Raw genomic sequence first — 12,930 nt, forward strand, 5'->3', positions numbered from 1 at the left:
TATCTTTCTTCATCACCTGCCTTCTCAAGTGAAAATAATTACAGCATAAAATATTTAATTATGCTGCTGGGCTGCTGCCATGTAAATGTGAGCAATATATTTTCCACATTTTATGTTAATCTATTTATTTACCTGTTTTCCAGTTGTCTGCTACCAGTATAAATTATTGTATTTATGGGAGATTAGTTGTAAGTCGCAAAAATATGTTGCATAATAACATAAATGTAAACTGAATTTAAACCCTTATTTTTATTTAACTTTTTTTTTTATTTTTTGGAAGAGTAAGTCCTCACTAATAAAGTTTCTTTATCAAAATTAAACATTTTATTATCCAGTGGCCAATCCCCAACCCTTGACTGTTTGTGGGTGTCTCCTTAAATAGCTGGTTTATAAAGGTGTAAAAGTCCTATGGACTGTTCGGACAGTAGAGGCACCCGTGCTGTGGTGTGTTGATGTTTAGGAATGGGCCAAAGTCATTGGGCTGAATTCAGGTAGCCCTGCGTAATATTGTGCGGGCGTAACGTATCTCCGATACGTTACGCCGCCGTAAATTAGGGCGCAAGTTCCGTATTCAGAAAGAACTTGCGCCCTAATTTACGGCGGCGTAACGTATGTGCTCCGGCGTAAGCCCGCCTAATTCAAATTTGGATGATGTGGTTTTATTAAAATTTAGTGTGACCCTACGTATTTGACGCCGTTCGTAAAAGAATCCCAGTGCGCACGCTCGAAATTCCGCCGCAAATCTTCAATGCTTTAGACGTGAACGTAACTTACGTACAGCCCTATTCGCGAACGACTTACGCAAACAACGTAAAAATTTCAAAATTAGACGCGGGAACGACGTCCATACTTAACATTGCGTAGTCCTCATAAGAGCAGGAGCAACCTTCTGCCGAAAAAGCCTAACGTAAACGACGTAACAAAATAGCGCCAGGCGTACGTACGTTTGTGAATCGGCGCATCTACCTAATTAGCATATTCCTTGCGTAAATCGACGGAAGCGCCACCTAGCGGCCAGCGTAAATATGCAGCCTAAGATACGACGGTGTAAGACATTTACGCCAGTCGGATCTTAGGGAAATCTATGCGTAACTGATTCTATGAATCAGGCGCATAGATACAACGCCGCAACTCAGAGATACGACGGCGTATCTGGAGTTACACCGTTGTATCTCCTACCTGAATCCGGCCCATTGTTTTTAATTTGGACATGAAATTTATTGATTACTTAACACCAAATATGTTCTTTGTAGCTAAAATATGCCACTTCCTCAGTTTAGCTTTGTTTTCACATAGAGTTCTACCTTTGTTGGTTTCCGTCTGTTCAACAGCAGGAATGTGTGTGATGAAAACAAAAGCCAACAAGGGCAGAATTCTGTGTGAACGCTGCTAAACTGAGGAAGTGGCATATTGTAGTTATAAAACACACCTATGGTGTGTAGTAATTAATACAATGTCATGCCTAAAATGATGACATCGACCTATTGCTAAAAATCAACACATGCCACCATGGACACCTCCACCGTCAAAGTGCTTTTCCTCCTTTTTAAACCAGCCGATCTTCCTCCTGATGTCCCCCAAGAGGACCTAGGATCAGGATCCCCAAGGCACCAAGAGTGACCTACGGTTTGTCCTGTATTGGGACAGATATTTTCCACAATTTGTACTTTGAAGGTTGCGTCTACCATACTACTTGGTCATTCGCAACTTTGCCAAATCGAAGTTGATTCTTTTCTTGCCTACTCTTACCTTATATACTTCCTACTAGTACCATCCACATACAACACTATAAGGCTGTTCCACCCCACTCGTGATTTTTCACGCCTCTCCTTTGGGGAGCTTGGCTTCTTCCTTTCTAGCTAGCCAGCTATTAAGGAGACACCCATGCGTGAGCACTCCTAGGCAATGCGGTGTGCATTCGTAGATACAGACAGCACTCAGCAAACCTGGCCCCTGCTCCTTTCTAAAGGATAGTGGAAGAAGCATTGTAGAGGCCCAGCAGCAGTGACAATAGACTGGAGGTAACACTGTACACAAACAAAATTGACTTCCTTTTTTCCCACAAACAGAGCTTTCTTTTGGTGGTATTTGATCATCTCTGCCGTTTTTATTAATTGTGTTATAAACAAAAAAACACTGTACAGCGTAAATTTAGAAAAAAAAATAATATTTTGTACATTTTGCTGTAATAAATAGCTCCAATTTATTTTAAAGAAAGCAAATATTTTTCTAAGTTTAGGCCGATATGTATTCTTCTACATATTTTTGGTAATAAAAATCGCAAAAAGCGTATATTTATTGATTGGTTTGAGCAAAAGTTATAGCGTCCACAAAATAGGGGATAGTCTTATGGCATTTTTTTTTTGCTACTAATGGCAGCAATCTGCGATTTTTATGGCGGACATATCAGACACTTTTGACACATTTTTGGGACATTGGCATTTATACAGCGATTAGTGCTATAAAAATAAACTGATTACAAAGCGGCGTATGCCTGTACTGTGTAAATGTCACTTGCAGGGAAGGGGTTAACACTAGGGGGCGATCAAGGGGTTAACTGTGTTCCCTAATGTGTGTTCTAACTGTGGGGGGGGATGGAACTCACTATAGGAGATGACAGATCGTGGTTCCCAGCTTGTAGGAACTCACAATCTGCATCTCCTCTTCTCTCAGAACAGGGATGTGTGTTTTTACACATACACATGTCTCTGTTCTGCCTCTCGTGCCTGCGATCGCTCATGGCCGGCAGTCATTGCGACCGCCCACGGTCATCGTGACTGCCGGTACTATCGTCACCCCTGCTGTGCTATTCCGCTTAAAGAGACCGACGTACAGCTACGACGGTCTGCAGGAACGAGCCGACCTGCCGCAGTATGATGGTGGCCGGTTGGCAAGCGGTTAAAGTATATACTGATCTTTATTATATAAATAGTAAAAAACCGGAAAGGCTAGGTTCACGTCTATACAGATGTGGGACTGCGTGTAAACTGCATGCGTTCCTTCCTACACCTGCAGCAAAAAAGCTCTGCTGTTTTATTAATTCCTAGTGGTATCCCCACACATTGGAAACCAAGGCACATTTTCTCATGCAGGGAAATGCATAGCACCATGCAGTTTCCGTGTGGCTGAGACTGAAAAAAAAAAAGTGCAGGGACCTTTTTCCTTCTCACACCTTTGTTCATATGTTCTTATGTCAAGATATGGTCAAGAAGATCAGAAGAGATGTTTGAATCAAGAACACTTTTTAGTTTCAATAATTGCTCCTAATGAATGTTCTTCCCTTTCTCTTATCTTTTATGCACAGCTTCCCAATCAGACAATTAATCCCATAGAGGTCAATGTTACAGCGCTGCTTGTTAACTACAAACACATTTGGTTAATGTTGTTACTCACTGACTGGTGTGTCTGGCTGCCTGGACTTGTAGGATATGTTGAGACTTGCATACAAAAAAATGCTAAAACAGATTATCCTTCAAACTGTTTTCTGTATTATTAATGTAAATGTAATGGAAAATAATTGGAACATGTAAATAGGACTCTTGTGATGACTGGATAACTTAGGTGCTACTGGACGCTTACGGGGGAAAGCCAGGTGACACACGTTTTGGAGTGTCAGGATCATGTCTACACATAATATGATCAACTTGTAAAACACTCACTGAGATCATATAGGGCACATGGACAGAGAATTTTCAAAATATGGAACAGCGAGTTAGTAAATATTATAGTCACATTTTTATTAGGTAATAGAGAAAGGAGTGTCCGCTGGCCCGAAATCCAGTGCATGCGTCGAAGTGATTAGACGCATGCGTGAAAGCATTGAACTTCCGGGTTTGCGCACATCGCCGCGTCATCGTTCGTCGCCGCCACGTCACCACGTATTCTGTCCGCGCGGAATCTGGTCTGATGGTGTGTACACACATCAGACCAAAATCACCCAGCAGACATGTCCGATGAAAACGGTCCGCGGAACGTTTTCATCGGACATGTCTGGTCGTGTGTACGAGGCCTTACATGTAGGAGTTACCTAGGGTGGTCTGCATGTAAATGCAATCTGCCTAGTAACACACATTCCTCCAGACTAACACCCTCCTATAAATACATTTGATATTTGTGTAGCCATCTAACTGCTTGCATCAGTGCTGAGAGCTCTTTAGAGGAGTACTGAGATAGCGTGCTATAAGGAAGCTATGTACAGCAATCTCCCACCAGCCATGATCTGCCTGCATTGCATGGAGAAACACAGAGACTTTTGCCGCGTACACACAACCGTTTTTCATGTCATGGAAAAAACAACGTTTTTCTCGACGTTATTCTTCTCAAGCCTGCCTTGCATACACACGATCGTGAAAAAAAAATGCTCTAGCAAAGCGCAGTGATGTACAACACGTACGACGGCAGTATAAAGGAGAAGTTCCATTTGAATGGCGCCTCCTTTTGGGCTGATTATGCAAATTTCCCTTCTGGTAACTTTCTTCTGAGCATGCATGTTTTTTTCCCCGTTGTTAAAGCCTACACACGACCATTTTTGATGACGAGAAAAACGACGACGTGAAAAACTATGAGAAAAAATAGAGCAGGTTCTAAATTTTTAATGGCCATTTTTCTCCTACACACGATCATTTTTTATGACCAATTTAAAAAATTGCATTAGTGTCGGTTCACACAGGGGCAACCCGACTTACAGCGCGACTTTGCAAGGCGATTTGGAGGCGACTTCAGTGCAACTTTGAGCAACTTACAATGCAATTTAAAGTTGCAAAGAGAAGAGGGATGCCGCTCTAGGAAGGTTGTCTGGAAATGTAACTCTCTGTAAACGGCGCTTCTCATCGCCGTATTGCGTTCTACGCTGGAACGCATACGGCGACCGCACACTGACGTCATCGCCCGGCGCCACGTGCGTTCCAGCGTGGAACGCGGAAGTGCAAGTGGAATCAATGCCTCATTGACTACACATGTCTCGCTCCTATAAACAGTACAGCGTGCAGAGTACACGTTGTTCTATTATTGTCAGCCGTATCAGGACCAAGCTACGAACAAACTACTGGCAATACTCCCCTGAACTGAATATGGATCCATGCCACCACTAAGCTACAACTTAACCCTGCTAAGTACTCACTACCTGGATCCACGCTGCCATGCTTACTGCAGTTGCTGGGGACACCCTAAGACATCTTCCACTAGGAGACCCTCTTTTACAGAATCCCTTGCTGCTACAATACTTTGCTTACTAAAGAACTGTCATCCTCTGCAAACGGATAAGTACCATTACTATGTTACATTTATTGCTCTAGAATTACCCGGTTCACATATAGCCTTTCTAAGTACTGTATTTGAAACTGGCTCTAGTTTATACTACCGTGCTGCTTCGGATTGCTTATAGAGTCTTCATGTAACACCTGTGGAATATCTTAAAGGGACATACACCCTTAAACCAAGTAAGCTACTGTTGCCTCTCTCAAGTATATGCTGGTTGCATAAAGTATTTTCATATGCTACGTGCTTGACATTTGTTCTTTATAGTATAGGCCCCCCTGGCCTAAATTACTGAACATGTTCGCTATACCTTTTTAAAGCTAAGGGTTGAAGATATGTTCTACCTCCTCCCTTAGTAGCTCAATGCATTTATATATGTGAGTGATATGATGTAGTGAACCCCCAAACTCTTTTTCTCTGATTAGAGTGATGCCTGGGGTCCCGTACTGATAATCACTTTACATAGAGTAGTGCATTGAGATACTTTCCTTAATACAGTTGTGCTTCACTCATGTTCATCGTAACCTTTTAAGGCTAGGGGTTGAAGTTATGTTGTAATACCTGCACCCTTAGTAGCTCAACGCATTCCTATATGTGAGGCAGATGATGTAGTGGACCCCCAAACTCTTTTTCTCTGATTAGAGTGACGCCTGGGGTCCAGTACTGAAAATCACATTGCATAGAGAAGTGCATTGAAATCTTTTCTTAACCACAGTTGTGGTTCACTCTCGTTCACCATAGTTTGTGACACTCTCCTCAGAATAGGAACAGCAGGTGCAGACTAAGCATAGGCAATTTGGTGAGGAGAAAATTCTGAACAGCTGCACTCAAAATCAATGCCTTTATTTAAAAGAGGTAATAATCAAAAAAATGCAACCCACAGCAAACAACGAAATACAGGATCTGACGCGTTTCACACTTTCAAAAGTGATTATTCATAGCTGCCAATTTAAAGTTGCCTCCAGGACAGGCGACTTTGGCTGTGGCCAATCACAGAATAATCAGCTCTGGGGGAGGGAGGGGTTTGCCTGGGTAAACTATTTTCTTTTTCCTGTAAAGTCGCTTAAAGCGGTTCTCCACCCTAAAGTGGAGTCCCGCTGATCGGAACCCTCCCCCCCTCCGGTGTCACATTTGACACCTTTCAGGGGGGAGGGGGGTGCAGATACCTGTCTAAAGACAGGTATTTGCACCCACTTCCAGCCCGGCATTCACGGGCAAAAGACGGGCATTCCGTCACATCCCGTCACCCCCCCCCCCCCCGTTGTGTGCTGGGAACACTCGGCTCCCAGCACACAGCGGGAGCCAATCGGCGGGCGCGGCGCGACTCGCGCATGCGCCGTAGGGAACCGGGCAGTGAAGCCGCAGCACTTCACTTCCTGGTTCCCTCAGCGTGGATGGCGGGGGGAGCAGCAGAGAGACGAGCGATCGCTCGTCCTCTGCTGCGATCGGCGCTGGACTCCAGGACAGGTAAGTGTCCTAATATTAAAAGTCAGCAGCTGCAGTATTTGTAGCTGCTGGCTTTTAATATTTTTTCCCATGGCACATCCGCTTTAAATATAAATGGAGATCCGACTTGTAGGCAACTTCCATTGAAATCTATGGGTACAAGTTGCCTAGAAGTCACCTTGAAGTAGTACAGGAACCTTTTCTGAAGTCGGAGCAACTTCAGTAGTGTACATTAGGACAGTTTTCATTCACTTCAATGGAATTTCTTATGTCCACCGACTTAGGGCAAGTTGAGGTCTGACAAGTCAGATCTCAAGTCGCTGTAGTGTGAACCAGCACTTAGTCACTGGGTTCAAATTAAAGTATGTAATTTAAACAGAAAGGTTTCATGTAGCATGTTGATTAGGGATTAGAAAGGAACCAGGGAAGGTGAAATATAAGCAAATCTAACTTTGTACATTCTGAATACATGATGCTTTGGATTGATTTTAGGTTATGCCCTTCTGACAATTAGGCTGGAGCAAATTTTGTTAAGGAAATCTGAACCCCCCAAGGATCTAGTTAAAGGATCTGCACAGGGAAAACAGGAAAACGGAGGTTATTGCAGTCGGGGCGTGAAGTGTTGATTTAGCACTTATTGTTCACAGTTCCAAGGAATAGCAAATTCAAAGTCATTTTAAATGTGAAATCGAGAAGCTTCTGTAGGGGATTATTAGATGACTTTTTACAATTCTGGTTGTTAATATTAAGGATTATGTGTCAGCTCATAAGTGAAAACCTCACCAAGAATATGTAGAGACCTATTCATACCAACACTTTGGTCAATTATTTTTGACAGAAATCCTCCTCTATACTCTGACAAGGGTTTTCAAACAAGGCCAGGTTATTGGAACATGCTTGTTAGAACTCTGGGGAGCCAATCACAGACCTCTTCATGTTCTCTGTCTCTCCTGGGTGTTAGTTGATAGGACCCCCGGGGGGTAATGTGACAAAGCTTCACTAACAATGGCTAATCCACTGTAGAAAGGAGTGAGCATCCTGCATTTCTTTTTTTTAACAGATCCAATAATTGTGATGTGCTTTCAAAAGCCAAGGACCATGTCACAATTTCAGACCATCCTGCATATTTCCATTACTTCTTTAGAAATGAGCATCTTTCACTAAAGTACCTGTCAATGTATTTATCAATCATTTTGATTATTTTATTCACATTCAAATCTATACTGGTGAAACAATGCCTGGAGCCTGTTTGTTAATGGGAAATAGGCAGTTATTTTAAATGCTATGATAACTGAGGCCTAAACCATAAAGCTTAAGTTTAATCAAAAAAACTTTACTAAGTTTACTTAACTAAAAAAAAAAAAAAAACAGAACCAGCACAAGGGACAATACTTACTCAAATTGGAGAGTGCAAAATCAGTTGCAGCTCTGCATAGAAACCAACCAGCTTCCATTTTTTTCTGGCCAAAGCTTAATTAACTACTTCCCACCCGGCCACTGTACATATACGGCTGGGTGGGTGCTCTCCTTCTGAGGAACGTCCCTCAGAAGGAGGGGGATCGCGCGTGCAGGCACGCGTGCCCACCTAGCGGCCCGATCCCGAAGCGCTCTTGTCGCCTGGACAAGGCACATCTCCGATCGCCAGGAGGGCTCTATGATTGGCCTTTCTGAACACATGACGGCCATGTCCAATCACAGCCAATGTCCATGTCCAATCATGTGATGTAAATAGAGAGCCGGTTGCTAGGCAATCTGCTCTCCTCTCCTCAAACAGAAGTTGTCGGAGAGGAGAGCAGATGGCTGCAGTCGGCTGGTGATCAGTGAGTATGAGCTGTTTTTTACAGCTTTTTACTCACTGATCACCAGTCTAGTGTCCCCACAGTGTAAACAGACAAATTTAACACACATGTCCCCAAAACACATTTCCCCACATAGTAAAAACACCTGTCCACTACATATGTAACAGTAAAATCACATGTCCCAATGATCAGCTGCACACATATGTCCGTGATCACCTGCGCACATCTGTACATGATCATTTGCGTACATATGTCCGTGATCACACAAACCAATTATTATACACTTAACTGGATTTTTTTTACCAAAAACATGTAGCAGAATACATGTTTGCTTAAATTTCTGACAAAATTCGATTTTATTGAATTTAGTTTAAAATAAATAAAAAAAATTTTTTATTATTTTCCAAATTTCCAAATTTTTTTCACTTATATTGCAAAAAAAAAATAACTGAATTTAAATAAATACCACCAAAGGAAAGCTCTATTTGTGTGAACAAAATGATAAAAATTTAATTTAGGTACAGCGCAGCATGACCGCGCAATTGTCATTGAAAATGCGAGAGCGCTGAAAGCTGAAAATTGATCTGGGAAGGAAGGGGGTGAAAGTGCCCAGTATTCATGTGGAAGAAGCTGAAGTTAGGAGCTACTATGTACATACAAGAAGTGTTTTTGGACTTTAAATAAGTGCATGACCCAGCCATGCACCTCCATCCCTATATCTATAATAGAAGGAGAAGGTTGGGACTTTATATGAGGCATATGACTCAAGACTCGATAATTGATCAAAAAAAGATGACATATATATTACAGTACAGAAACAGATAAATAAAGCACATAACAATTGATACACACATGGAAATTGGAAAATTCATGTGTGTGTGTGTGTATATATATATATATATATATATATATATATATATATATATATATATATATATATATATATATATCTGTAGCGCCCCCTTACTTTCAGTATGGGCACTACGCTAAAGTTAGTGGGGAATGGGAGAGTTATTTTGCTCTCATTCAAAATTTGTCAAATTTGGTTCAGGAACACACATGCACATGTTCCCAACCTGCACTAGTTACTTTGAATTATTAAACCAGGTAAAACATGTCATGAGCTGTTATTTAATTTTGTAGGCCTGCAAACATTTTGTTGGTAAGTGATGTTTTTTTTTTTTTTGCAGATTATTGTCTTCAATAACTTGTTCTCCCAAATGTGACCGTAAGACAGAGATGTTCATAGCAGTGGACAGCGACAATGAGAGGGGAGAAAAGAATGGGAAGAGAGTGTGCTTCAATGTTGCAGGGGATGAGCAGGAGGATTCAGGTCATGATACCATCAGCAACCGAGATTCTTACAGGTAAAAATTCCCTTTATTATGTAGCACTACTTCTGCAGGAGCCAATTGATAGATTGGGTTCTCTGTTCTTTTGCCTCAACTCCGGAAAGAACCTTAGCCCCACTGACACACCAGGTTAAGCATATGGATACTGCACTGTTACTGGGAGCACAGATATAGATACCCTGCACACAATTAAGGTTCAGTATTAAAAAGCAAACATCAGACTGGTTAGTGGTAAATAATAGCAGTATGCACATAAAAAGTAGGTAAAGAATTAGGTCAGATACAGTTCACTATATGTTTGCTAGGGTATAGTTGCACAGAATGGAGTTCAATGCGGCTAAATTACAGTAAACTTGATAAGCCATAAAATGATGGGCACAGTGGCTGCGTTTGATGGGGCACAGTGGTTGCGTTTTGATGGGCTCAGTGGCTGTGTTTTGATGGGCATAAATGTATGTATGTTTCTTTATCGTACATCACGGGACACAGAGCAGCATAGCCATTACATATGGGTTATATAGTGTACCTTCAGGTGATGGACACTGGCACTCTCCGACAGGAAGTTCCCTCCCTATATAACCCCCACCCATAGTGGGAGTACCTCAGTTTTTTCGCCAGTGTCTTAGGTGTTGGTGCACGTTGAAGGTTGTGCCTGCAGTTTGTCCTTGGGACCAGGGCCAGCCGACCGGATCCGTCCAAGGTGCTTCATAGCCAAAGTGGACGGTACCCGGGCCCCAATTCGTGGATGGGGTTTTGCCTATAATGCCTCTCCTTGGAGGGCTGGACTCTGGGTTCCAGGACTGGGTTTTTTAACCTATGAATACCTGCTGCCAGTAGTGCTGTATAGGTCCAGGTGTGTGGTGTTCCTGACTTGGACCCCGGTCCCTGAAGGTCTATGACCATACCCACGGTGAAGGGGGAAGATTGGGCCTCTTGCATGAGCAATACCCTGCGGCGTGGAAAGGTAAGCGGGGGGCCTACGGAACTTGGTTTGTCAGTGGGCTCCCCACAGGGGACTCTGGGGAAAAGCCTTTTTTTATGCCTCTGTGCATGGGCTAAAAGAGAAACCACAAAGTCTGCATGACTGGATGGCTCAAACACCCAGGTATACTGTTCCTCTGGCTGGGCTAATAGACTGCTGCTGCTGCTACAAGGTGTTTTGCTCCATGAAATGTAAAGGGAGCATGTCAGGTTTAAATTACTTACTTCCTGATGTCTGTGTGTCTCCAGCAGCTCCCGGGCTCCTCTCCCCACATGGATTCTGCTTCCTGCTTCCTGAGAGCGGCGTCGGGAGCGCGCGCGCGTGCGCGCGCACTGTTATAGGCGCCGACGCTGCGTGGAGGGGCGGGGGACGCCCAGGGAGTTCCCTCCCCTCTGTACATCAGAGGGAAAAACTCTATTTAGCCTGTCAGTTTGCTGAAGGCTGTGAAGGGACACGGAGCAGCGATGCTGAGCTGAGCAGGATAGGTTTGCCTATGTTATGCTGACACAGTGACACCTAGTGGCCGTTTTTTTGTACACACCTTGCTAAAGAGCTGTTTAAGCTCATATTTTCTCTGAAAAGCCGGTGTACTAAGTAGCAGTCAGAGTACTTAGTATTTGGTACTCTCTTAGCCCAGCATTAAGGGAAGCAATATTAGGATATGATTAAGCCCTTGGGGCTCAATATTGCTATCTCTTGTTAGGTTTTGGGAAGTTTAGTTTCTGTCTAACATTACCCTAGCCTAAATTTTTTTCCTCATTTATTTAAATGTGTGTTTTTCTCCAGCTTTACAGTTAGTTGTATATTAGCGGAGTATCTCAGGTTTGTTATTATGGCTCCTAAGGGTGCAGGGAACGCTAAAAATGCTAAAGGTGTTAAAAAGCCGAAGGGTTCCCCATCGGGCTCGGAGGATATTTCCCAGAATCCACCTGCCCCTACCTCCCCGGAGGATCCGGAGGTTGCTGCCCTGGGTGAGCCATCGGGGTTGCTAGGTGCTATGGCGGGCCCTATTCAACCAACTCCTTCCTATGTCACGGAAGAGATGTTAGCCTCCACCTTGGGTGGATTTGAAAAGAGGATGGCCGCTCTTATTACGGCCTCTTTATCCGGGAAGAAGCGGGCTAGGTCCCCGTCTCCCAGGTTTGAATCTCCTGAGGAAGATGTCTTTTCCACTGAGGAATTGGAAGATACAGGAGACCAGGCTGAGGATCATCTGGACCATTTGGGTTCTGAAGATTCTACTATAGAAGAACCTTTTTCAGCTTCTCACGCAGAAAAATTGTGGGTTCAGTCCTTAACGGATATGGTGCGGTCAGCTTTTAAAATGCCTTTGCCTCAGCCTCTGGCCTCCGCTGTGTCCTCATTGGGCTCCCTAAAAGCGCCCCAAGCCAACCTGGTGTTCCCGGTCCATCCTTTGTTAAAGGACCTGATATTTCAGGACTGGGTTAAGCCAGACAGGATTTTTTTGCCTCCTAAAAGGTTCGCAGTTATGTACCCTTTAGAGGAGGAGTTTTCAAAAAAATGGGCTGTCCCCACTGTTGACGCAGCCATATCATGTGTCAATAAAGCTTTAACATGTCCAGTGGACAATATTCACATGTTCAAAGATCCTGTGGATAAAAGGCTTGAGACCTTACTAAAGGCATCCTTTTCCACAGCGGGGGCAGTGGTCCAGCCAGCTGTAGCTGCCATTGGCGTCTGCCAGGCTTTAAAAGACCAGGCCAAGCAGGCCCTAAAGGACCTCCCGGCTCAACAGGCTCAGGACTTAGCCGATCTACCTAGAGCCTTATGTTTCGCGGTAGACGCTATCAAGGATTCAATCCAACAGGCGTCCCGCCTATCCCTGTATTTGGTCCACATGAGAAGATTACTTTGGTTAAAGAACTGGTCTGCAGAAACCCCCTGCAAAAAACTCCTTACAGGATTCTCCTTTCAAGGAGAGAGATTGTTTGGAGAAGATCTTGACAAATATATTCAAAAGATCTCTAGTGGTAAGAGCACCCTTTTGCCGGTTAAGAAAAGGTTCCGAGGTCCCTCTTTTAAGCGCCCAACCTCTCCAGTTCCAGGGCCCTCATTCTCTAGGCAGTATCGACGG

General features: G+C 43.5%; 1 protein-coding gene across 1 annotated transcript in view; it reads left to right on the forward strand.

Annotated features, from left to right (window-relative positions):
• Nucleotides 1-12,930, forward strand: part of PREX2 (phosphatidylinositol-3,4,5-trisphosphate dependent Rac exchange factor 2) — a 370,987-nt gene that overhangs the window by 222,022 nt on the left and 136,035 nt on the right. The window contains exon 26 of the mRNA XM_040354370.1: nt 9,692-9,868. Within this exon, the coding sequence (XP_040210304.1) occupies nt 9,692-9,868 (177 nt within the window). The remainder of the gene's footprint in view (nt 1-9,691; nt 9,869-12,930) is intronic.

Source organism: Rana temporaria, chromosome 5 (genome assembly GCF_905171775.1).
Source record: "Rana temporaria chromosome 5, aRanTem1.1, whole genome shotgun sequence".
In the NCBI taxonomy this organism is placed as follows: domain Eukaryota; kingdom Metazoa; phylum Chordata; class Amphibia; order Anura; family Ranidae; genus Rana; species Rana temporaria.